We start from the raw sequence: 23,457 nt of genomic DNA, 5'->3' as shown, positions 1-23,457 counted from the left end.
CTTGCTGCTGCCTGGGAGTGTCCTTGAAGCAAAGGCAGTCTCATTCATGAGCACAGCATGGCATACATCAGCTTAAGTCATTAGTGACGTTAAGTACCAGAAACTTGAAGCAGAAACTAGAGGCTCCTCTGACTTAAAGTCCCCACAAAAACCACTGAAAAATCAGGAAACCCACCCAAGCTCCAGCCTGGCTCCTCACCCAAGAAAGCGGCGCAGCATTTCGCTCCTGTCTTCGCAAGGGCTGCCAGGGGATTTCATACTGAGGGAAAACTTGCTTGTCTTCTATCTAGCCTCTGCCAACAGCACCCTTCCAGCAACCTTAACTTGGAGCAGGATTAACTTTTTTAAAGTGCTGAAGATTAGCTTTAATTCTGCCCTTACTCAAGTCAAGAGTGAAGCTTCCAGGGCATTAGCAGAAGCGGGGTCTCCCCGGCAGCGTCCTGCCCAAGCCCATCACACCTTAAGGGAGCTTGCCCGGGCAGCACTCCTCTCGGAGAAGCTGTTTGAAGTTTCTAAGCTGTGTTTAATTTTCTTTTATGGAAAGGCAGACCTGTAAAAAAAAGTTTTACTGGAAACAAACCTAACCACTTCTTCCTTCCCTGTAAACTGCTCATTAGATGTATAGAAGGCTGTGGCTTGAAGAATTTGTGACTGCTTAACCAAAGCTGAAGTTAAGCAGGGAAAACATAGGACCTCATTCTCTTTCACAGGGGCTCCAGGTTGCCAGTGGTAAGTTACTGTAGTTTACACATCTGATAAACTAGGTGAAAAGTTGGGTTTCACATGGAAATATGTGGTTCATCTTGTAGCAGTAGGAAATAGCCTTAAGGGCCAGGCCTAGCAATGTCATTTAATAAATGTAAGGAGAGTGAAGATGACACTTGCTATGAAAATGCCATTCCTAAATCAGAGGTGTGGAGTTATGCAGCCCCAACACTACGCTAACTGTGCAAAAGAGAAGGAGCTTCACGGGTGGTTATCCTAATTTGTCAGCTACCGATTCCGTTCAGCGGTGCACCACGAGCCTGTGGTGACATTATTCACGTGCATAGCTCTAGCCTGCCCATGCTATCATACATTCTTTAACCTTGCCTAGCCACCAACGTGGCACAGATTCGTACTAACACGGTTGTAGCAGTACAAATTATCCCCATGGTACAGATATGGTTATCTAAGGAAAGAAGGCTCCCCTAAGTACTTTACACTTAACCCTGCCCACACTGAAGGGATGTGGTTGTTCCTCTTTAGCAGGAGCAACATCCAGAAGCCCCATGCTCCCCAAAAGACATGCTCACACAGAAAGTGGCTGTAAAAGCAGGAACAGAAACAAGAGGCGGCCTTTACTACTCCAGACTCCACCAAGCCCTAGTTTGACAAGCCAGGGTGTAGCACTTCAGCATGGAAAAAAAATCAAATTCACCACCTGCCACCTCTATAGGAAGTATGTTACAAAGACTAAAAGTTACAAATTGGATAAAGTCATCAACGGTATCATCTCCTTTCTCAGTTCCAGTTATGCAAAGCATTTACAGTGACACTGTGGGCTTTAAGTAGGTAGCTCCTTTATAAAACTTGAGAATTTGGGGTACTGTTCCTTAGGAACTGAAGTATCTAATGGAAAAGCACCATTCATTTTGCCAGTATGAGGCTACCGAGCAGAGAAAGTTTTCGCCACAAAAACAATAGGAGGTTGCTGCTAACGAGACTGCGTTTGGATTTTATTAATGTCTCTGCCTGCAGAACATGCAATCCTCTAACATGCGAGGTCCCCTTATCAGATGCTTCCTGTCTCTTCTAAACTTAGATCACAGCTTATTGCTGTGGTTGGCTTGGCTTGCTTTTTACTGGTTGTTTCATTCATCCCAACTCCTTCCCTACCCTCAGCCTGCACAAAATCAGTAGTACAGCAGTTCAACAAGAACCCTAAGGGTACAGCACTTTGCTCTAACTGCAATGCATTCTGTATCATGCACAAGCTTCAGAACAATAAATAGTTAACAGTGGTTAAAGTCAATCCTGGGCTCTTTTTTTTTTCTCCCCCACTTCCCCTTTTGGAAATGTACATTGCAAAGCTCATTTGTAAGACTTAAGAACTCTTCTGAAAGAATTTTGGCCCACCATCCTTTAAACAAGTGGAACCCATACACACACGCACAAAATAAAAATCAGTACAACAGAAGGAGCGGCCTAAAGGCATATCCCCTCAAATCAACTAAGACAAATAATCACTAGTTGGTACAGGTAACTAATGTATGTAGCTTTTGATCATTTAAACGTCTGGTTTTATAAATTTAGAAGCTTGCTAGAATGCTTCACATTCCCATCTGCAATAAACAGGTATCAATATTAATGTAATAGACACCAAAAAACCCACTGAATTGAGGTTTTATATTCCCACAGGCAATAAATTCTCAACCTAAATCTGCCCTATCTGATCTCAAACCCGCTGAAGGGATTAGACGCACACAAAAAGGCAGTGTTCAGAGCTGGTGCTTGGATTTTACTATTTACTTTGAAGAAGGGACACTTGGCCACCCTACACAACTGCATCTATTGCATATTAAATTTCCGCAGGCATGCTTTTGCTCACATGTGGAAGTATTTGCTAGGCTGCTAAGGAGACCTGTGCAAACACTGCCATGACAAGGGGAACTGTATTTTTTTCTTTTCTAAACCAGCAGTTAGCATTAGGTTTGTAACAGAAGGTGCTTCCCAAAGCTACAGCTACTCTAGCAAAAACCCCACTGGAGTTTTTATTCCCTGCTCTATGCTACCTGCGCTGACAGACGTCAACTTACTGACCTGACTGGAGGGGTCTGGATGACATAAGAAAATCTAAAAAGCCAAATCTAATCTGCCTTTGACAAGATGTTATTTGAATTATTACAAATACAGAGATTTCAAATGTGTAACACTAAAATACTAGCCTCTGAGCTTGCTGGTAAACTTCATTCACATACAGATAGGAAATGTAAAAACGTCAGCGATACTGAGTACTTGTAAAAACACACAAATCTGTCTGCTGCTTCAGTCAGGAGGGGGGAATTCACGACTTATTTCCCAAAGTTTCTGTCCCATGCAAAACATTATTGGATACAAGGCACCAAATCTAAGGAATCATACAAAATTACTTCACACAACTGTATTGGCAGGTAAAACTTATCTCCCTGTCTCTTCCTCATGTGGTTCTCATTCTGCAACACCACTGACTTCCGCTGCAGCTCATCCCGGGGTAATCTGGCAACAGCCAGAAGTTTCATTAGACTCTCTCATTGGGATGCAATGAAGCATATTCAGGCCTGGGGACATTACAATCAATAAAAGTGTTTCTAAATTACCACCGAGACAGTATTTATGCTAGAAGCCTTGCCTTCTAAAACAAAAAAACCCCACCCTAATAGCGAGTCCATAGGACACACTTAATGCTTTTACCATTTCCGATTTCATCCCTACACTCAAAAAAACGTCTGGAAGTCCCTAAGTAAGTGGGGGTGGTACTGCCACCCAGAAAAGTCTGACGTCAAGCATTTAATATGCATTATTCCATTTTCTGCCTCACATTAACAACTTCAAAGCCAGACCAGAGAATTGTTCTGGTCAGAACTAACAGGGAAAAAAATTGGTTTTTTCAGTGCTTTGCAGAGAAACTGTTTTTGCAGTATGCATAGTTTAACTGGGGAATACAGGCAGTAAAGGGATAACATAAAGGCAAATTTATGTAACTAACTTGCTAGTGGAATAAGGTTAGCTAAAATAAAGTGGTTTCCAACAACTACAGCAGATGCTGTTTCATACCTGGCCATGAATACATTAAGATTATTCATTCTTAAGAACATAAAATTAAGGAATGCCAATTTACTTACAAGTTGAATGGAATAAGGATATGCTGGGAACAGTTCTGTCCCCACGGCTGCATAATCAGGAGCCCGACAGTCTGCCAGCGTAGAGTGGCTTCCTACACCTTCAGACAATAACCTGCAAGGTGCCAAGAACCTCGCGCTTGCTGTGAGCATCTCTCAGGGCAACTGACTCCTTGCTACAAGACTGGAACCCCAGTACAGGAATCCCACTACATAGAGAAACCAATTCTGCTCCCAGCTGTACCAAAATAAAGGTTTTTGTTGCAGACACTTAGCTTGCAGCTCACACCTGTAGCCACTGAACTCCACACATGAGTTAAGTTACATCATCTGCCTGTGTGTTTGCAGAAGCAGAGCCTAAACCTGGAATTATTCTAAATATGCATCAGTGTATTGGCAGGATTTGAAGCCATACTGTTAAAGAAGGGAAAAAGTTTGCTTTACAGGCTACCCTTGGTCAGACATGCACTTAAGTGGGCTTCACTGTAATTGCAAGTAGTATTTTCATCTTACTGATGTAAAGAGGTAACTTCCAATCAGAATTTCTGGCAACCAGGACACTATAAAACAGTGTCCACCATGGAGGGAGCATTGGGCTACGCTTATATAAAGAAGCCTGCACTAGACAAATATAAACCAAACAGCATAAAAAATGCTATACGCTATCGCTTCCAAATAAAAGCTAAATATTACAGAAACCTCACAGTGTTGGAAAAAGCAAGTTTATTTACTTTGAAGTATAATTCATTCCTTCCCTATCAGGGCAATCATTTTTCTGACTGCAGTATCTCCACATCTCAGCACAACTAGGGTAGCGTCACATGGAGAGGCCACTAATGTCAAAAGATGTCACCAGCAAATGCTACAAAATCTGCTTGGGTAATCAGATGCAGCAACAGCTACAGGTACACTCCCAGCTCCCCACTCCCCTCTGCAACCTAATCGATTCACGTGACAACTGTATTACTACCTGAATTCAAATATTAATGCAAAACACTCAGTCAAAAGATGAGCATTCATAGTGAAGAGTCTCAGCTCACTGCAGTAAGAACTAATGCTGCATTAAGGTTTGCCTTTCTATCGATTTTTTACATGAACAGGGCCAGCACAGCTAAGGGATTCAGAAAGTGAATGCACCATTTGGTAGTCATAGTAAACCATGACTGTCATTTAGAAGAATATAATCCTCTTAAAGGGTGGATAGGCCTGGAAGGACAGATGCACAGGGAAAAATACCAGTTTTCCCTTCCACCTCGTAGATTAAAAAGGCAATGTTAAGCACTATTTTTCCTTTAGTTTTCTTTTTGAGACACATAGTCTTCACACAGTGTACGTTTTGCTCTAGAAAAGAATCCATCATGTATCTGATAATCACAAGCACTTGATTTTGATTCTTTCAGGAATGTCAACTTCTACCTGTGCTGAACTCAACTCAGCTTCCCCTGCAATCAGCAGTCAGATTTACTTCTATTGGATCTCAATTTGGCCTATTGCATTTTTATTAATTTTATTTACTGGTAGCACAAAAAAGCCCCTACCTAGTAAATACATGGATATACACACATTCATAAGAAATCCTTCCAGACCCATCAATCAGTTCCCACAGGACTGTTTCAGACTGTCTTGTCTCCCAAAAAAAAGGAGCATATGATCTCAAACTTATACTTAATTGTCAAAAAGACAGTTTGTGTAGGCTCAAAAAGCAGCATGTTGCTCGGACATCAAGAAATGGGAAACTTCAAGGACGGAGGAGACCTAGCGTGACACTGTGCTCTGACAAAATAAAAGTTTCTTGCTTGCTGTGCTCATCTCTGCACGGCTGAAGCGATTAACAGCAGCCAAAGTAAGAGAGACCAATTTGCCCACAGGACAGGAGATTAAAAGTCACAGTAGTGGCAGTGGAAAGAGAGGAACGGTATCTGGGAGACTTACCTCTTCACCCCCTCCAACAACAACGCAGGGTTGTCAGTGTGTGTCTGATGGGCAAATGCTGACAAGAATAAAAGGAGAAGAGGGAGGAAGAGAAACACACTTTCAGAACTTCTCTACCTGAAAATGGAACCAATTTTTTTGAAGAACCTGATATTTTAGATTACTTCACCTTTAACGACTTTAAAAAAGAACACCAAACCATCAAGACTGAAAGACGTCATGTCTCTTTGCAGTTACATATTCAGATTTGATTAAAACATGAAGTGTGAACAGCCAAACCCCAAATTATAAAAACACCTGAGGTGCAACTGTAGGCTGAGAAGTGACTATAAATAGTCAACTAAGGCCCTATGTTTCTCATAGAATTCTAAAATCAAGATGATAACAGATACAGACATTTTTGTAGCCTTTCAAACTCAACATGGAATCTGAGATTTAACTACATTCCTTCCCTTTATGTCCCAGCAGAAATAAAGACTTCACAGGCTGAATTCTGCTCACACCACCTGTGCAACCTCACTGCCTTCGGTTAGTCTGGGCCTTGGATGACAACTGCAATTAATGAATATTTCCATTGCAGAAGCTGTAACAGAAGCTAGCTCTGTTTCCCACCATTGTGGTATTACCACCACCCTGTTCCCCTGAGGAAAACAAGCCACACTTGTAAAAAAGTGCTAGTTTGCCAGTGTAAGATGCCTCTACGCTACCTGCTTCTGCTGCCACAGCTGTGCAAGCCAGGGCTCAGACTTCTTTATAATCCTGATAACAAAGTTATGCCAGCAGAAACCTGTAGTATAGGCTTTGTTTTTGCTGCCACTGTAAACAGATATGACACACAGGTACATTCCTGTTTTATAACAGGGTTTTTTGTTTTTAAACGCACTTTTTCCAGAGCAGAACCGTTTTAAAATCACACTCCAAGTGAACTTAGCTGCCAATTAAGTTCAGCCCAGAGAATAAAACATCGAGTGTGCACACAGCCCCAGTAGTACTGAGAAAAAGAGCTGCTGACAAAGCTTGCCAGCCATGGGTTTGCCCTCAACCGATGGCAAAGAAATTGGTATCACAGAGATAGCTGAGGCCTGGGGGAGTATTTTCTCTGGTAGAAGAATGTTAAACATTTCTCCAGCAAGAATGGCTCTCAGGGCAGTCAACTCCATCTACCCAACAACTGTTCAAATAAATACCTGGGTGACTGTGTGATTCAAACCCTGGAAATCTGAATGCCAATTAATGGGGAGGGTACCGTACCTGTTCCTTCTGGAGTTTTATCAGCATTACTAGGTACTGAAGGTTTTTGAAGCCAGTTGAATGCTTCTATTTCCTGGTTGTGCTGATTTGTTACACGCCTTACGCAATTCCTTTTTGATATGAGATGAATGATATATGGCATCAAACTTTCTCATTTCATTTTGTGAGCATAATTTTAACAACAAGATGCTTTAAAAACAAGATTCTGACTACAATCTTAGGTGTCAGAATTGCACAGCTCGATACGCTTTTCCAGACCCTGGGCGGCAAACATCATGATCTGATTCCCTTCCTGCAGCGAGCCTTTTTTCCTACAAAGAGGAAAGATGGGAACGCCAACGGTTTTAAAAAAAAACTGAGACTGTTGATTGAGTTACAGAGCTCCCCATCATGGGAATGTCAGTCTTCTGTCCTTATCACTATTTTTGGACGGCACCTGAGCTTGGAGTTGTTTTTCTGAGATTCTTGCTTTGTCCTGCACTGTTCTTTGAGTGTAAAAAAGAATGTAGGCCTGGGTTTTGCACACCTCCTCCACGCTACATACATTCAGTTTGGAGTCATTGCAGTGGACCCAAAAACCTAGGAATCAAAATGAGAAAGAGGACACGAGTTAAGGGAGGCTTAATTCCTTCTGAATGCATTTTGGAACTGTTCATAGGAAGCATCCACAGAGAAAAAGGGCAATGTAGGAGAAAAGTCATCTCTCTCTTTTCCTCTCCAGATGCTTTGGAAAGGAGTTTCTAATCTGGAGAACATTTTGCTCATTTCTGTGCTGTTAACAGAGTTTAGAAACACCAAATCATAATTTAATCAGTTGTATATTATAGCCCAGAAACCTCAATTAGGAAAATAAAAATTCCCTGGAGATAGCCAATTTGTACCTCTTTCTCCACAAGTCAGAAGGCAGAGTCAATACTAATTCAGCTGCAGAGAGACTGCTAGAAATTCACAAAAACCCTGCGGATGTTATTCATGAATAGCTCCTGTCCAGTTTCAAAACACTTTCTGTTTCTCTCATCAACCCAAGGATACTGAGAAAAGACACCCAGCTGGAGCAGCTCCATGGAGTTACATCGCAAGAGAAAATGAAGCATTCATGCTGTTAACAGCAAGCAATAAAAGGCATCCCAAAGGGCTGCAAAGCAAAGAGCAGCAATCTGTGGCTTTAGGCAAAAAAAAAAAAAAAAAAAAAAAAGACAACATGCTACTAGCAATACATTCTGGGAAACAAACTACCAAATGTCAGGAAACTTGATTCCAAACAACTTTGATCATAAAGCTTTACAACACACTACGTCTATGGACTAGAACACGAGTTTGTTGAATTTGTTTCCCCCATAATAAGGCACACGCACCTCCCTCTGTGTTGTAGCAATATGCTGTGTAGTGTCCTGAGCCAAACCCTTTCCCGTGATGCATCACCACAGCGGAGAGGTCATAGACAAAGGTCTCTTTGTCAAGAGAGGAGAGAGAGTCCCTGCAGCAGTAAGGTTCCATGTTTAATACCTGGTCAAAGAGGACATGGACCCCAATCTTCTCACGGTGATTACGTTCAGACCACCTGCAAACACAAGGGCACGAATCAAAGACTCAGGATCCTGCTTCTCAACAGTGGTGCAGGGCTGCGGGAAGATGCACACAAAAGTAGCCACTGATAAACAACTCTGAAGAGCTTTCCTTCCTAGGGTCAAGTAGGCATCATATGATTTTTTCCCTCTGTTTTCACTCTAACATCTTTTGCATACAGCTGATTCTGTCATTTATGCCCATTTGTTATAGTTAGGATATTGTTGAGATTTGCAACAGTCAAACACAAAGAAAGCCAAACATCTACTGTGACAGTCAAACAGCGTTTAAAATACTCAGTTATATAAACGCCACACACCTCAATTGCCTGTGCTAACCATTTTAGAAACTTTTCATAACATTTTGAACTTTGTCTGCTATGTTTTATTCAACAGATAAATACATAATATTGGCATTTAACTGTCACAGGCTTCCAGCTTCAACAAATCTTTCACTCAATTTACCAGTTCATCTATCTCACAGCCACTGATATTAATATTTACAAAACATTACATTGTGTGTATAGTACAAAACACACTACAAACAAGCTACTGATTGTTATGCAAGTAGTACTCCGAGAGGGTATCACACATCTGGTTTGGGTAAAATGTTTACACATATGCATTTCTGAGAAAGCGCAAGAAGTTAATGGGCCCACACTAATCACTTCTTTCCAAAAAGACAGAGGCAAGTCACCTGCCTGACATTTCGTAGTGTGCCCCACTCACCTGAATCGTTTAAGGTGCAGTCGGAGGACCTGAGGTAGTCTGTAGATCATTAACTGCTTTTTAGCTTCACTCAGAACAAGAGGTTTAGGAGAAGACTTTCGCCGTTTGCCTACCCAAAAAAAACCCCAAAATCATCAAGGCAAAGATTGTTAGGGTGTAATTAACTTTCAGAAGGGGAAAAGAACACATTATGAACCCCTTTTTCTTCCAGTAGCAGTAGCCAGCTCACATGCACTCAGGATGGACACACAAGTAAACATTTCTTATGGATTCCTTCAGAGCAGGAACTTCTCTAGGACCAAAACTCACACGTTTAAAAATACTTAAACTTTTTCACTTTTGTGATGCTTATAATCATACAATCAGATATCACCTTCAAGCTGCTCATGTGGACATTTTGCTCTGAGAAATACACCAGAAATATTAAGACAGAGCTAGCGCCAAAGACATCTAGGGCTGTAGCAGTTTCAACAGGTGAACTACCAGCATACAAATGATACTATTTGACATTATATTCTGCCTACTACCTTGATCGTTTTATACCACTGAAATAAGGCTTGTAGTAGCAAGCTTCACTAGCTCAAGAATATTAATACAAGTCAGAGGAAAATGCTTCCAGCAAGGTTCCACCTCTCACAGGGTTTCTGCCTGCCCAAGAATGTAAAACAGCTGCTGAACCGAAACTGGAGAAGAGCAAAAAAGGTTCCTCTTCCCAGTGATTACTCTTTCCAGGACACTGAACATACGACTATACCAGGAGGAAGACAGGTGGCTCTCAGAGCTTCCAATAAGAAATGTACCTGTTAATTAGATTTCTGCACCTCACTGCACCAGTTCAGAACAGATGGGTTGCTCCTCCTCCATCACGTCTGACAAGCAGTGCCCCCAATAGTTTTTGGCACCTAGACACAGGCTGGTTGCCTTTCTCTGACTTTTCTTTCAGCTGGTTAATGTTTCCTTAGCCATTTAACTCTGAAGTAACTGTTAAAATTCAGGCTTTCACAAAGAATCAAATAAATCAGAGTTAAGATGAAGCTGCGCTCAACCACATTGACACTTAATGAACATTATTTGTGAATCAGAATCTGTTCAAATTATATTTGGCTTTGTTTCAAGAACATCTAGTCAACGATTATTTCCTAACACTTTGTGAAGATGTTTGGTAACAGATTTCCAAGTTGATAGAGAACAAATCTCTACAAATATTTGCTACTTCAGCTGCTTAGCTGCAATGTAAGTCAAGTTATTGGCATTTTCCTCCCAAGGGAATGAACATTTGCCATAAATACCTGCATGAAAAAAATTTCAAATCCAGCTTATCAGAGTAGCTGAGCTGCATGATTATACACAAGGCTAAAATTATTTTCTGGCATACAATGACCTTACACTCAGACCTACTACAGGAAAGCAGAAGTCATCTTCTAGCTGAGCTCAGCAAAACACTTGCATTCATATAACGGGTAATACATTAACCTGAGACTCCCAGAATAATGTCAGTTCATTGCTCCTTGACAAAATGCCTACAGAGAGATGGAAACTCTAACCTGGCAGCAGACCTTGAGAACTCTGCATTTGTGATTTCTGGTTAAAGGATTCAATCAAGAACAAGCAGCACATAGATGACTTTTTATAAAAGCTTTCCTGCCATGCAGAGATGAACAAACCATAGGGGATAAGGTTCCTTCTTTTGTCTCTAAATCCAGCTCCCTCTCACCCCAAAAATTCTTGAAGTTGCCTTCCCCTCCAATACAAGCGTCAAGAGCAGTTCTGAACAGGGCTGTATTAAACCCTTAGTAAACTGTGCTGCTGAATGGCAGAAGATGAGAGAAAATGACATATCAGATCCAAACTGGTGCACGAAGGAGCAGAAGCTACCAACAGGAGGTAACAAAACAGCATGAGCAGCAAGGAAGAACACAGTTTTCCTATACATATAGGCCACAACACATGTTTTCAGACACACAAAACACGCATCAGAAACCTCTCACTTGAAAAACAGACGGTGCTTCTAATGGCAGAAACAGCAGCAGCATCCGACTTACTGTTGCACTGGTCACACGCATATATCCTCCCTTCCAGAGCTTCGGTCTCAGTGAACTTGGCCAACATTTCTGTCAGCATGCACTCTGTCTGGTTAACAGGAACGATCCCTTTCTCGATGGAGTGATAGCGCTCAGGGAATTCCAGGGAAAGATCCCAAAAGGGTTCAACGGTGTTGGATTTGTAGTTGCATGTTATGCAGGTGACCTGGGAATGAAATGTGCATACACAAATAAAGTTATGTACATGTACACCTGCAGACTGCCATTTACATTCATGTCTAAAGAGCAAGTTTATGCCCAAAAGGCAGTGCAGTTTCACAGACATAAAGATGATCTGTGAGTCTAGAGAAACACTACTTATTTCCAGTCTGAAAGCTAAGTCTACCCTGAGCAAATAGTTTAAACTAATTTCTCAATTCTCAAAAAAATGGAAATAACGTTAACATTTATGGGATTTACTTACACCATTACAGGTATAATACCAACTCACAGTTGGGTAACAAGCACCTTGGATCTGTTTTCTACTATAAAAAGTACACGTTACCATTTATAATGCAATCTTCCTTCCACAGTTTCTCTACTTTCCTTGCATATTTCAAAGTGTATAATTCCTTTAATGTTTCATCTGCTAACTATATAAAAATTATTCATGAATTGAGCATAAAAGGATAAATTTCAGATGCACTTGTTTTCTTATGTCATCCCAGAGTATTATAAGTAAGAATAGCAGAAAAGTTTTCAATTAAACTCAGAGGCAGAAAGTGGGAACATGAGGTGGTAACAAAACCAGAAAGCAAATCTGGTCAGACTCTGTGTTATTGTGAGAACCATCCACCAGAAACAAACTTCCACCCTTGCAGCTTCATGCCCTGAAGGCACCAGTAACTTCAAGGTGGATTTGTAGCTAGCAGATAGGGAAGGAAGTCTTCTGTGTGTAGAGGGGTTTGAAATTAAATACAGTACATGTACACAAGAATTACATAAGTAGAATAAATAGCTCGGCAAGTTATTTATAGTGTATCATAGTAGCAGATGAATTACACTGATCTGTTAACATCTTCACGCTGTTAACAGATACCTACCACTGAATCTAGAACACTGACCCGAGCCACAACACACCATCATCCAGAGCCAAGAGACACAACTGAACGAAGAACATTTAGTTAAGAAGTCCACAAGAAGTTCATGCACTGAAGAGATGATTCAAATGAACCATGACTTCAAGCATCCTTCCCTGAAAGCCAAATGCTTTAATTTGAAAAATACACCTTTTAATCTTTAAGGTGCACGTAAGTTCTTATGAATGGTAAGCTCACTGGTACTGGGAAGGACGATATAAATAGTAATGACAACACACACATATAATACGCTTCGTGGTCTGATCCTGCAAACCCTTGAGTGTCAAGTTATGCACACATTTCGTTTCTCCTGGAAAGCAAAGGTAGTTGAGGATTTTCAAAATGCACTGGGCTCTCAGGGTCTGCCTTGTGGGGAATAACATGTTTCAGACAAGGGAACGGCACAGGAATAAGAGACCGAGCAGCACGACAGGCACTTTCATCTCCTACAGAAACATATGTTAAGCATGCTCAGTATATCAAGATGACTTTCATATGCCTGCAAAAAAAATTGTCACAGAGAGCTTATTCTTTATAGCACAAGATGACTGCCCTATCTGTCCTTCATCATATTCTTTCTAGCCAAGGAAACAAAACCAAGAAGGGACAAAAAAAATTAGACACTTTAAAAACACCATAAAAACTTAAAACTAAGGGCTCAGAACTTCTGTACTTGTGCAGTTTTCATTCTGAAGTGGCAGAAGTCAATTGAATTTACAATACACTTGACAAGTATCGAAAATGCTGACAACCTGCACAGCAACCCAACAGATTTCTTTCTCAGGAGGCACTCCTAAGCAACTCCTCTTATGTATCTGGTGGCTCCTCAAGAAACAGAGCCTTTGCTCCTTGGTGTGAACAGCTTCAATTGATTCCTGTGCAAAAGCAGGCGCATACCTGACTAAGCAACTGCCCATGAAAGATGGTGTTCACCACCTTCAGGACCTGCTTGGTGAGCTTCCTCTGTGAGAAAGGGATAAGGATCCTGCGCTTCGTTCCTTCCGACTCCAGCTCCTGCTGTACTTTATCCAACAACTCACAGAGAAATTCCTGAGCGTCCTGCTGATCGTAACCTCGAAACGCCGGGATCAGACTCCACACAGAGTGCAGCATGGCAAAGGGGGACACGAGGGCCCACTTGCCAGACCACATCACTCTGAAGAGGGTGTGCAATTCGTGACAGAGGGAGATGTGCTTTGAACTTGGTTCCTTGGGTTGTATTAGTTCTAAACTCCTGCTTATTGAGGAGCCACCATTTAAGCCAGCCGGCAAGCTCTGCGTGCCATATGATCCCACTTTGTCAGTCTTCCCTGACTCATTAGCAGCAGACCCATTTGCCAATTTGCCAGGCATCCTAGACTTCCCATTCACAGTTTTAGCTAAGAGTTCTTCTGTTTCACAGAGATCAAGTGTCAAAAAACATTCTCTAAATTTCTGGAGGTGACTTAGCACTTGCAGAATAGAATTCATATAACATGTGTTTCCCAGGTTCCTTAGACCCGTTACCCCGGGAGTCATCAGAGGCTTACGCCGGATGGAATAAAACTGTTTGAATCTGCTGCTCTGCATCTGCCTTGAGGTAGGGGAAGCAGTTGCCACCTCCCTGAATTTCCTTGGAATCAAGTTCTCTCTGTGCACGTGAGACAAAAGCCTTGCACTCTTCCTCGGAGGAGTGTTTGCCAGCTCCTCCAGGAGTTGTCTCTTCATCTCCTGCCGCCGCTGCCTAGCTGCCTCCTTCTTTTTCTCCAACTCCTCCATTTGTTTCTTTTGTTTTAATTTTAGCTGGCCTCTAGAGCTCTTATCGAACCAGGTCCGCAGCGCCTTCGCAAGCAAGGACTGGCGCCTGTGCCAGAGAGCTGTAAGCATCTGAGATTGTCCCTGAGGGGTCCTTTGATGGCTGCACATGTCCTCTCCCAAAGCCATTGATCGCAATGTCCTGCCACTTCTTGTTGACGGATCATGTTTTTGACTTTTAATTGCTGACAGAGAACTTCTCAGCAATTTCAAATCACCCTCCGGGTTATCATTCAAGACATAATCTTCACAAAGGTAACAAAAGACATACAGATCATTAACTTCCATTGCCAATGGATGCCTGGTTTCTTCAAAGTGTTTAAGTGCATGCTCCTCGATGTACCTCCCACAGGCTACATGGGAGCACTTCAGACAAGCCCAGATAGATTCAGTTGTCTGGCAGTCCATGCAGTGCCACTTCTGGGGGTTCAGGATAGAGTGGTCCTGGGCGAGTCGTAGCCGCCCAACATGTTTGCATCTATCCATGTCTTACAGAAGTCTTCGCTGCTTTGACCTTGGAAGGCAAAAACCAGAAAGAAAAGGATCTTAGAGCCACTATACATGTTTCAAATGATCTCTTTTGTACCAGCTGTGAAGACCTATAAAAATACAGATGTCGCGTCTTGTCAATCCCAACCGCAGTTTTCCCTCAACCGACTACATTATTTCTGCGTGCAGTTTTTTTAAAAGCAGTTTTTAGTACTAGCGAAAGATACTGGATTGACAAGGTCTACAGAATAAAACTGTCTATCTGTCTACTAAGGACAGCCCAGACAGCTGCCAGCATGCCTTACCCAACCTGAATGGCTTGCTTCCAAGGAGAAAAAGATTAATTCAGTCCACACACACGTTTGATCTTTAGCTGCCCTCTTGAAATTGATACATACAAAATGAATTTGGAATTGGAATGCATGTCATCAGGAACTAGACTGAGGTTACCAACTTCTCGCAGAAGGTACAAAAATATCAGATAATTGTCATAACCAGAGCATTTGCAAGTCCGCAGGCTTTACATTCTACCCTTGAATTCTCTGATTTCCCACAGCCTGCCAAATATTTCAATGTTCAAAAAAAACCAACAGGGGAAAAAAAATGAAATCTGTAACACCACGTTATAGTAAACCTAAAGGAACATCTGCATGTGTACAAGTTTGCATGAGCACACATGAACAGAAAAAGCAACTGATTTACTAAATTACTATATTGTAACTCAAGAGAAATCAAAGCAGGGGTACTAGAAGGCGCAAAAAGCTTTCACTCCGTGTCCAGCGCCCATATGTTTTATAAAAGATACTGAGCCATACAAAGAGCACAACTGAAGCACTGCGTGCCAGCGCTGTGGTTTCTTTTGTACAGTCCCTCCAACGCTCTGATCCAACGGAAAGAGAACAGGGCGCAGAAACAGCGCCCAGACCCGTTCACTTGCGCTACTCACGGAGTCATGTTTAAACATCCTTTCCTCCGCGACGCAGCATCCAGGGCACGGAACATCCCCATTTCAGCCAAAGGAGTCTTGGCGGTTCTTCGAGAATTTAATTACTACTTAAGTCTTCACTGTAAGGCAGCACAGCTTCAAAGCCCTAGAGAGAGAATATTCTTGTGATGCACATAAACAAACTAAGAATGCTGGCAGGGTTGTTTTTGAACACGATTAATCCCCTCAGTGCAAGAGCTACTGCGGAGAACAGAATTATCTGGAAGTCAAAGCATGAACGCACCTAGGAACCCAAATACTTAGATGTTAAGAAACGTCACATGGAAGAGGCAATCTGGAATTTCATTTTTCTGCTTTCATTTTCTGATAATCTATAAATCTGCTGATCACATGTAGCCTCTTCATCATAAGCCTTTTGTAGTGGATGACCCAACATATGGCAGAGAAAAAAATCTGAGTTAAAAAAACTGAGCAAAAACGTGCACCTCCTGTGAGCACTTCAATTTTGGCTGCTTCGATAACTTGGTGAAAGAAGGGGGGAGGAGATGGGGAAAAAGAAAAAAAAAAAAATCTGTCCTGAATTAAATTTCATTTCTAGGTGATTTTTCAAACAATAAAAATGAAGTGATGAATAGCTGTCAAGTGTGAACTGCAACGAAATAAGAACTACAGAGGAAAGAAAAATAGGAAAAACCTGCATTTTGCCAAAGGCAGAAAAGATTGTAAAAACGTATCTGTTGTAATAATCCAAGAAAGACTAAATTAACTTGCTTACGCATCTACAACTACAGTACTTGAATACAATACAAAGTAGTGACAGGAGGGACAGCAATAATAGGCACAAAGCGGTTACAGATGTCACAGAGAGTGTCAGATCTGGTGTACAGAATATTTAGTTAAAAAAATCATTTTACAAGGGGCAAAGTTTAACATAATGGAGGCTGCGGCATGCTTTCCTAAAGCTTTAGGATAGGTATTGAACAGTTGCCTCGATTGGTATGCAGAAAATCTATCTGACCAGGCTAAGCAAACATATTTTTAGTGGTCCCCAAATTATGCAAATTTACTTTAATTACTATCTTTTTTCCAGTAACACTGCTGCTAAAGATGGAATCTGTTAAAGAAAAAATCAAAGCTCTTCTATTAACTCTTCTTGACTTCAGATTAAAGCACAAGTGGCCACTTCAGAATTCATTCCCATGGAGTGATTCTGCAGTGTCTAAATAACCATTTTGGTTGTTTATTTAAAACAGTTCAAAAATCGCTACACCTCTCCTTTGGGCTGTATTCATTCACTCACAAATCCCAGGACCTGGAAAGGCACTTTTGGAAATCCTCCACTAAACAAAGGACTGATTTGGTCTCTTCCTTCCAAGTTGGAAACATCCCTTCCCACCTTCCTCTCACCTTCCTCCCTGACCTTTTTCCCCCTTTCTTCTTTATTTTTCTGCTCAGGTCTTGACAGAAAATTGTGGAATAATCCCATCCAGCCTTGGTGAGACCAAGTGGCATAGATTCCGGCTTGAAAGAGTATAGACACTATGGTAACATTGACAGCCTTCATTTACATAAAAGAATACTAATTATGTTGTATCATCAACATCTGTGATTCTGCTCACTGCCATATGCGACAGTGTTGGGAATTTAACCCTTGAGTCTCACCAGCATATCTGAGATTTGTACCATGTAACAAAAAACAGGCCTTATAAATACAATTTTCTAGAGACCAATTAAACAGCTGCCAAATATGGTCGCTCACCAGCTCTGCAAGGTCTCAGGACACAGTATTTTCAAAGAACACTGAATTTATCCTCAATTTCCTAGGAAAAAGAAACAATGCTGATATGTTGCTAGTTTCAGCTGGGTAACAGGCTACAAGGAAATCAATCACACACCAGATACAGTGCATTAAAGAATCATGTTTAACAATGAAGTTGGCTGTCAGTATATAAATTACAAGCCTTTTGTCAACTGCTTTTGCTTTTCCTGTGTGGGCCAGCAAGATTTCCTGTTTGAAAAAGGAAAGAGAATTTAACAACGCTGGTCAGTTAACAAAGCAGCTTTGTTACACCTTAATTCAGTAATTCTCAGCACAAAAGCATCTTTGATAGTGCATGTGATATTCCCCACCTGTTTCTCTTTAGGTATCTATGGATACTTCCCTTGCAAATCTAAGCCCTAACACCATATACATTCAGCTGCTCTGCAAGTCAGAAAGAAATGGTGTTTATTTAACCCAAATCACTTAAATGATACGTCTTTTCAACTTCCTCAAATAAGATCTCCTGCTTTTCATTGGTGTGGTTTTCATCTCAAAGCTGAGAAGGCAGAGCAGGCTGCCTGCACAGCCAGGCTGCCGGAGCATCTGCATTGCTCACGACAGCGCACAGTAGGCTCGCTTTCCATGCACCTGGCTGCTGCACGCGCGGAGCTTCTCCATGCGCCACACTTAAGGATTTCTTCTTCACGTTAAAGATGCCTGTTGCTGACTCACATTTTTGACCCCTTCCATGAAAAAAATAATTAAAATTGGCTTTCTCGCATTGCGCAACTCATGTACTAAAGGCAGCTGGAGTGTCTGCAGGTTCAGCCCTGCCATCCCACACGCAAACAGACTACTAAAGTCACTGAAAGACATGCACATGACTAAGAACAAAATTTGTTCCTCTCTTTTACATAGGTAAACAAATAGCTTGCCACAACCTACTAGCAAGAATAAAAAGAACACATGAACAGGAGAAATTACAAAGCTATGATTAAAGGAAAACACAAAGATGAGTCAGAACCTGTAAACAGTTGCACACGGGGAAAAACAAACCTTGCAAAGATTACAGGGCTGGAGCTATTTAAGATATTGCAACAACTGAACACAAATTTATGTGGTTGATATGACAAGCCATGAGCAACAAGAGAGTTTAATGATGGAGAATTAACACCTTATGTTTTAAGGTCTTGGAAACAAACAAACAGAACTCTTTGCAATTACAGTATATCCGGTCTACTTCTTGGTTTTATAATTTTTTTCCATCAAGGTAGATCTCATTTTAAGAAACATCTATAAACTCATCCTTTCTCACCTACTTAGGTCTTTTCTTTTCCAGATAAGGGGTGGGGGGAGGAAGAGAGGGGAGGAGGAACAACTTAACTGCTCTGTATGGAGAAGAGGTACCAGATGAAGCGTGGATCTGCACTGCAATACAACTAAAGATGAGTTAAAACTGAAATAAAATAATAGGAAATAAAAGGAAAATAAAGACACTAGTTTAGCAAGTACTGGTCTAGAGACAATTTGAAAAATTCTCACCTTCAAATCACTTATAGTATTTAAACACTGGGTCAAACCCTAATTTCTTTTCTTGCATGGCTCATAATCCTGGAAAAACTTATGGCAAGATCCTATAACAGCTTCAAGAACCAAACACTGCAGAAACAATTTGGCTCTTGACCCTAAAAGAGTGTTAAAATAAAACACATGACTTCATTATGTTTCTTTGTACCATTGTTACACATTTGGAAACTGATTAAAGACATCTGTACAGATCTGTTGACACTAGCTACTTTCTTTTTCTAAATAAATGTGCATGAAGCAAAAAAAAAAAAAGTTTAGGGATCAGAAAAGGTGCTAGATATTTAGCCTTGGAAACTAGATGCATCTTTCATTTGTCCAAGAGTTGATTCCAGAACAAATAAGAGTCTGCAGTACTGACACAAACTCCTTCAGCTGCAGTCTGGAAATCATCTTTAAGGACAGGTGGGAAGCTCAGACTGAACGATTCTTTCATTCATTCATCCCTCTCCTGGGAGTGGCAAAAGTGAAACACAGCAGCTTTCACCAGTCCATCAGGAATTGGTACCACATTAAATAAAGCACGTTTGCCATTTTTTTTTCCTTCTCATTCTGTTTTAAAACACTGTAGGAAAAAAATATCCTTAGATATTCTTGGTTTCCATTAAAACTACATATCCTACACAAATATACTGTATATGATCAAACAGGTTTCAAAATCTTGAATGCAGAGAAACAAGCACCTTCCACTCACCCCCCAGTAAACAATTTTTCACATGCAACGCTAGAGTAGAATTTCTAGCCTGCTGCAAATACTTCAAAATGCAAATAAGGAGATATCAGAGAGAATATATATATCTAAAAGTTGCATACAACTACTCAAAAACTTTATTCCTCCGATTATTTTAACCTACCCATTTGTGAGGAACCAATTATTCAACCAGATGTCTAATGAAAACATGTAATCTGAGCTGCATGGAAGATGGTGAAAAAAATTTCCTGCTCAAGACATTCATGTTCCTTTGCTAGCAAGAGCCGTCCATGTATGTACTCACAGCAAAATCCTATATTTGCTTCTCAAAGCCACTAGCAATGACACTTTTTCCAACAGAAAAGCTCATGTAATTGATATGCCATTATAGAAAAGGAATTGCTGCACAAACGAACAAGTGTCACCACCGCATCACCTAAGCAGGTATCCTCTGTCCTTACAAAGTCACTGCACGGTCCAGAACTACTCATTCAGTAACCAGAGTAAGGAAAACACCCTCAAAAACATACAAGAAGCTCTTTTTGCTTCTCTCTCTCCAAAAAGCCATTGGCTTGCCTGGACAGGAATGGGTTTCTCCCTTGACTCCTCTAGTTCAAACCCTGCTGGTTTTAGACTTTCAAATTGCATCTCCAAAGAGTAACAATAGCCCTAGAGATTTTTTCAATTATTCTGAAAGCATATTTTCTTGAAAACTGTCAGCTTTATATCCTACAATTGCTGGATTCTCTCTATCCAGGATGACATACTATCAAGTTAGTTACAGGCAAATTAACACAGCTGACAAAGGAAAAAAAAAAAGGAAAACACATGAGGAAGAGTTACAGATGATTCAGGATTCAGCGTTTCTTTGAAAAGACAAGCAAAGCAGTGAATTAAATAGCTACTGTGAATACATGAATAAAACACAATTTAAAAGACAGACAGACGGATAGACAAGAGACTTGAGCTGTGACAGCAAAAGTGGTCACTGATCCCACCACCCTCCTCCTGGCCAGCCCCCTCCTCGAGCACCAACCTCTTCATGGAGCTGGAGCCCTGAAACACAGAAATCCTCCACCTGAAACCAAAGCTTACCAAATTCTGAAACATCTCACCCATGCATGCCTGGAAGGTGGCTGGTGTCCTACAGGAGTCATGACAAGCTCAAAGGACTTCAGCTGGTTTCAGTACAGGCACCGGAGGACCCAACACACCCCACCACGCTGTTCAACTCTGAAGCTATAATCACAAGGGAGCCTGACAAAAATGTGACTTTCCTGCCAACTTCCACAGCAAGTTCTGTTTTATTAACTCCTTTAAGTTAATTATAACTATGTCAATGTTAAACTGTTTCTGGGAGCTCATGCTGTGCTGTAAAAATTTGCTCTAGGCTCAAACCCAGAATCTCAGGAATCGGTTTTCAAAGAAATACTCAGTCATTGAAAAAAAAAAACCTCCCCCCCCAAAAAAAACCCAAAACCCCCAAAGCACTCAAAAGCACGAGGATTAAGAAAATCCTATTTTGTGCTCAGGTGTCCTCGGTGGGAGTAAATGCAACTTCTGCAGGACTTTATTCTCTGAATCATCTTAGGAAGCTAAAATTGGCGGATATTGGTCCATATCTGATTTTAAGAGTACAAGAAAGAGCACAGACACTACGATGTATTGCGTACAATTAGCTTCAAACGTTTCATACTGCACAGCAAAAAATAAAAGGCTCCAGGGGGCCCAGTTGGTCCCTAACACCAACCCAACCCCCAAAATTAGTCATCCTCCCTACGAAGTTCATTTCACATAGATTTAGGGGGATAACTGAGAGAAGATAAGCATTTGCTTCATGTTTTACACCAGTTGACAGATGTAAATGTCCCAAACCTTGCAAATCAGAGATGTTAAGATCCTGCTACCACAATGCACCGGACATAAAACCTGTCAAACACCAGGCAGCTACAAGTAGCAGTTTTATACATATATAAAAAACATTTACAGGTACTATCTGCTAACAATCTAACCACCAAGTCAGTCAGAAAAATTGCTAACACTGAATTCAATGCTCAGGGAATGGAGCCCCAGGGAAGGAGCAAGGATGAAAAAACTTCTTTTTCCTAAAACTCTGGAATTTTGAGTACTTTAGAAAGAAGTTTTAATGTCTCTGAGACTTTTAAATATAACTGGCGTACTTAAATCTAAGGCCTCATGTAAACTGAAATGTGGTGTTAACCCTTCTGTACTGATCAAGACTGAAAAGAACATGAAGTGTTCCCCAGTACCTATTCCTAAACCTAGCCAATACCTGGAACAGATAAAATAACCTTATCCTGCCTTTTTTGCTGTTACAGCTTATTGTGCTTGGTGGACTGGTTTAGCTATACTACCCAAAACAACCTTCCTGCAGGTACACACTCTCTTTACCAGAGAGGCTTGCTGGCAAACTCCAAGAAGTCAGAAAAAACACCAAACTCCTTTTGTTTGGATAGAATAAATTTATGACTAAACCAAAAGACTTCACACTGCCTGTGTCCTCAAAGAGCAATAATTCATACTTTATACAGGCCAACAAATAGTTGCAAATGTGCATGTGTCTTCTATTCACATTCCTTCCTGATGAAGATCCTCTTAAACAAGAGAGAGTTGAGCTTTCACGAGGAATGGATCTAGCAGTTTATGGTTTGAAAATAATCACGGAAAGGCAAAGAGAAGGTGAAATTCTTCAGTTCACAAAGCATTTTAACACAGCCCTCCTTAGAAACTAGCTATTCTATTATTTACACTGCCATTCAAATTCTCCAGCCATACAAGTTTAAACTTGGAAGTTTTTAAAATTTAAAATATTTTAAAGATGTAATATGAATATTCTTATTGAGCCAAACTCACACTGTTTCTTATCTAAGTGCAAGAGATTAATAAAATTAAGTGACTGAAACCTCAGGTAAAACCCCCAGCTACCTGTATTTTCAATTTTCACCTTTTGACCTTAGCTTTAAGAATAGCTTTTCAATGTGCAATACGACCAATGTTATTTATTCTTTAGGGTCACTGTAAAACAAACAAACAAAAAAGATACATGTCCTACAGTTCCCTGAAAATGTGGAAAGTTACTATATAACAGCCCTGGATGTTAAAAAGCATTATTAAAATGCTGTATACTTCTTAGTTCGTGGCTTTCTAGAAGTTAATGTTTCTTCATTTATTGCAATGCATAAAATCCCCCCCTCCCCTTTCTTTTCATAAGCTTCTGAGGTTTTATTTTTGGTTTGGCTTTTTGAAGTGTTAATAAGCTGGGAAACGCGATATGGATACACTGTATAAAAGAGGCACTCACTGTACATTAAAACAATTCACAGTATTTCCTCCAGTCCTAGTGAACCAGTCCAAAAGGGAAAGAGTCAATGCAGTAATTCCACTGGTACTTACATCTGTAGAAGCCTGAAGCAATTATAGCAAATACATACAATCTGAATTATCAGAATCAAACATGAAAAAATGTTTTGCATTAGAACAGTCTGAAAGTAGATGCTAACTGCCCAACATAAAGTAATAATTTCACTTCATGAGTCAAGTGACCAGCTTTATAGAACCCACGAATTCCCAACAAATTCTATTTCCATAATTGTGACAACATCAGAGAGTGACATGCTGTAGCATTTTAAAGTTTCCTAGATGTTTGCCCCTGAACATCACCCCTGAAACCCTC

The 23,457-nt window shown here is 40.8% G+C and overlaps 1 protein-coding gene across 15 annotated transcripts in view; it reads right to left on the bottom strand.

Moving 5' to 3' along the window:
- Positions 1-23,457, bottom strand: part of USP49 (ubiquitin specific peptidase 49) — a 38,288-nt gene that overhangs the window by 1,043 nt on the left and 13,788 nt on the right. For 5 of the 15 annotated variants that reach the window (XM_041119727.1, XM_041119729.1, XM_030000009.1 and 2 more), the window contains 6 exons: positions 15,727-15,871; positions 13,395-14,805; positions 11,380-11,584; positions 9,338-9,446; positions 8,399-8,604; positions 2,968-7,622 (listed from right to left, as the gene is read on the bottom strand). In XM_041119727.1, the coding sequence (XP_040975661.1) occupies positions 7,432-7,622; positions 8,399-8,604; positions 9,338-9,446; positions 11,380-11,584; positions 13,395-14,777 (2,094 nt within the window). In that variant the 5' untranslated portion in view covers positions 14,778-14,805; positions 15,727-15,871 and the 3' untranslated portion in view covers positions 2,968-7,431. Of the gene's footprint in view, positions 1-2,967; positions 7,623-8,398; positions 8,605-9,337; positions 9,447-11,379; positions 11,585-13,394; positions 14,806-15,726; positions 15,872-16,009; positions 16,139-17,485; positions 18,922-19,030; positions 19,144-20,878; positions 21,003-23,457 lie in introns of those variants that run through there. The other 10 variants (XM_041119730.1, XR_005931303.1, XR_005931302.1 and 7 more) reach the window with 10 other exon arrangements.

Source organism: Aquila chrysaetos, chromosome 24 (genome assembly GCF_900496995.4).
Source record: "Aquila chrysaetos chrysaetos chromosome 24, bAquChr1.4, whole genome shotgun sequence".
Taxonomy (NCBI): Eukaryota; Metazoa; Chordata; class Aves; order Accipitriformes; family Accipitridae; genus Aquila; species Aquila chrysaetos.
The sequence above is the reverse complement of the archived record's forward strand: the minus strand, read 5'-3'. Positions and strand labels throughout refer to the sequence as shown.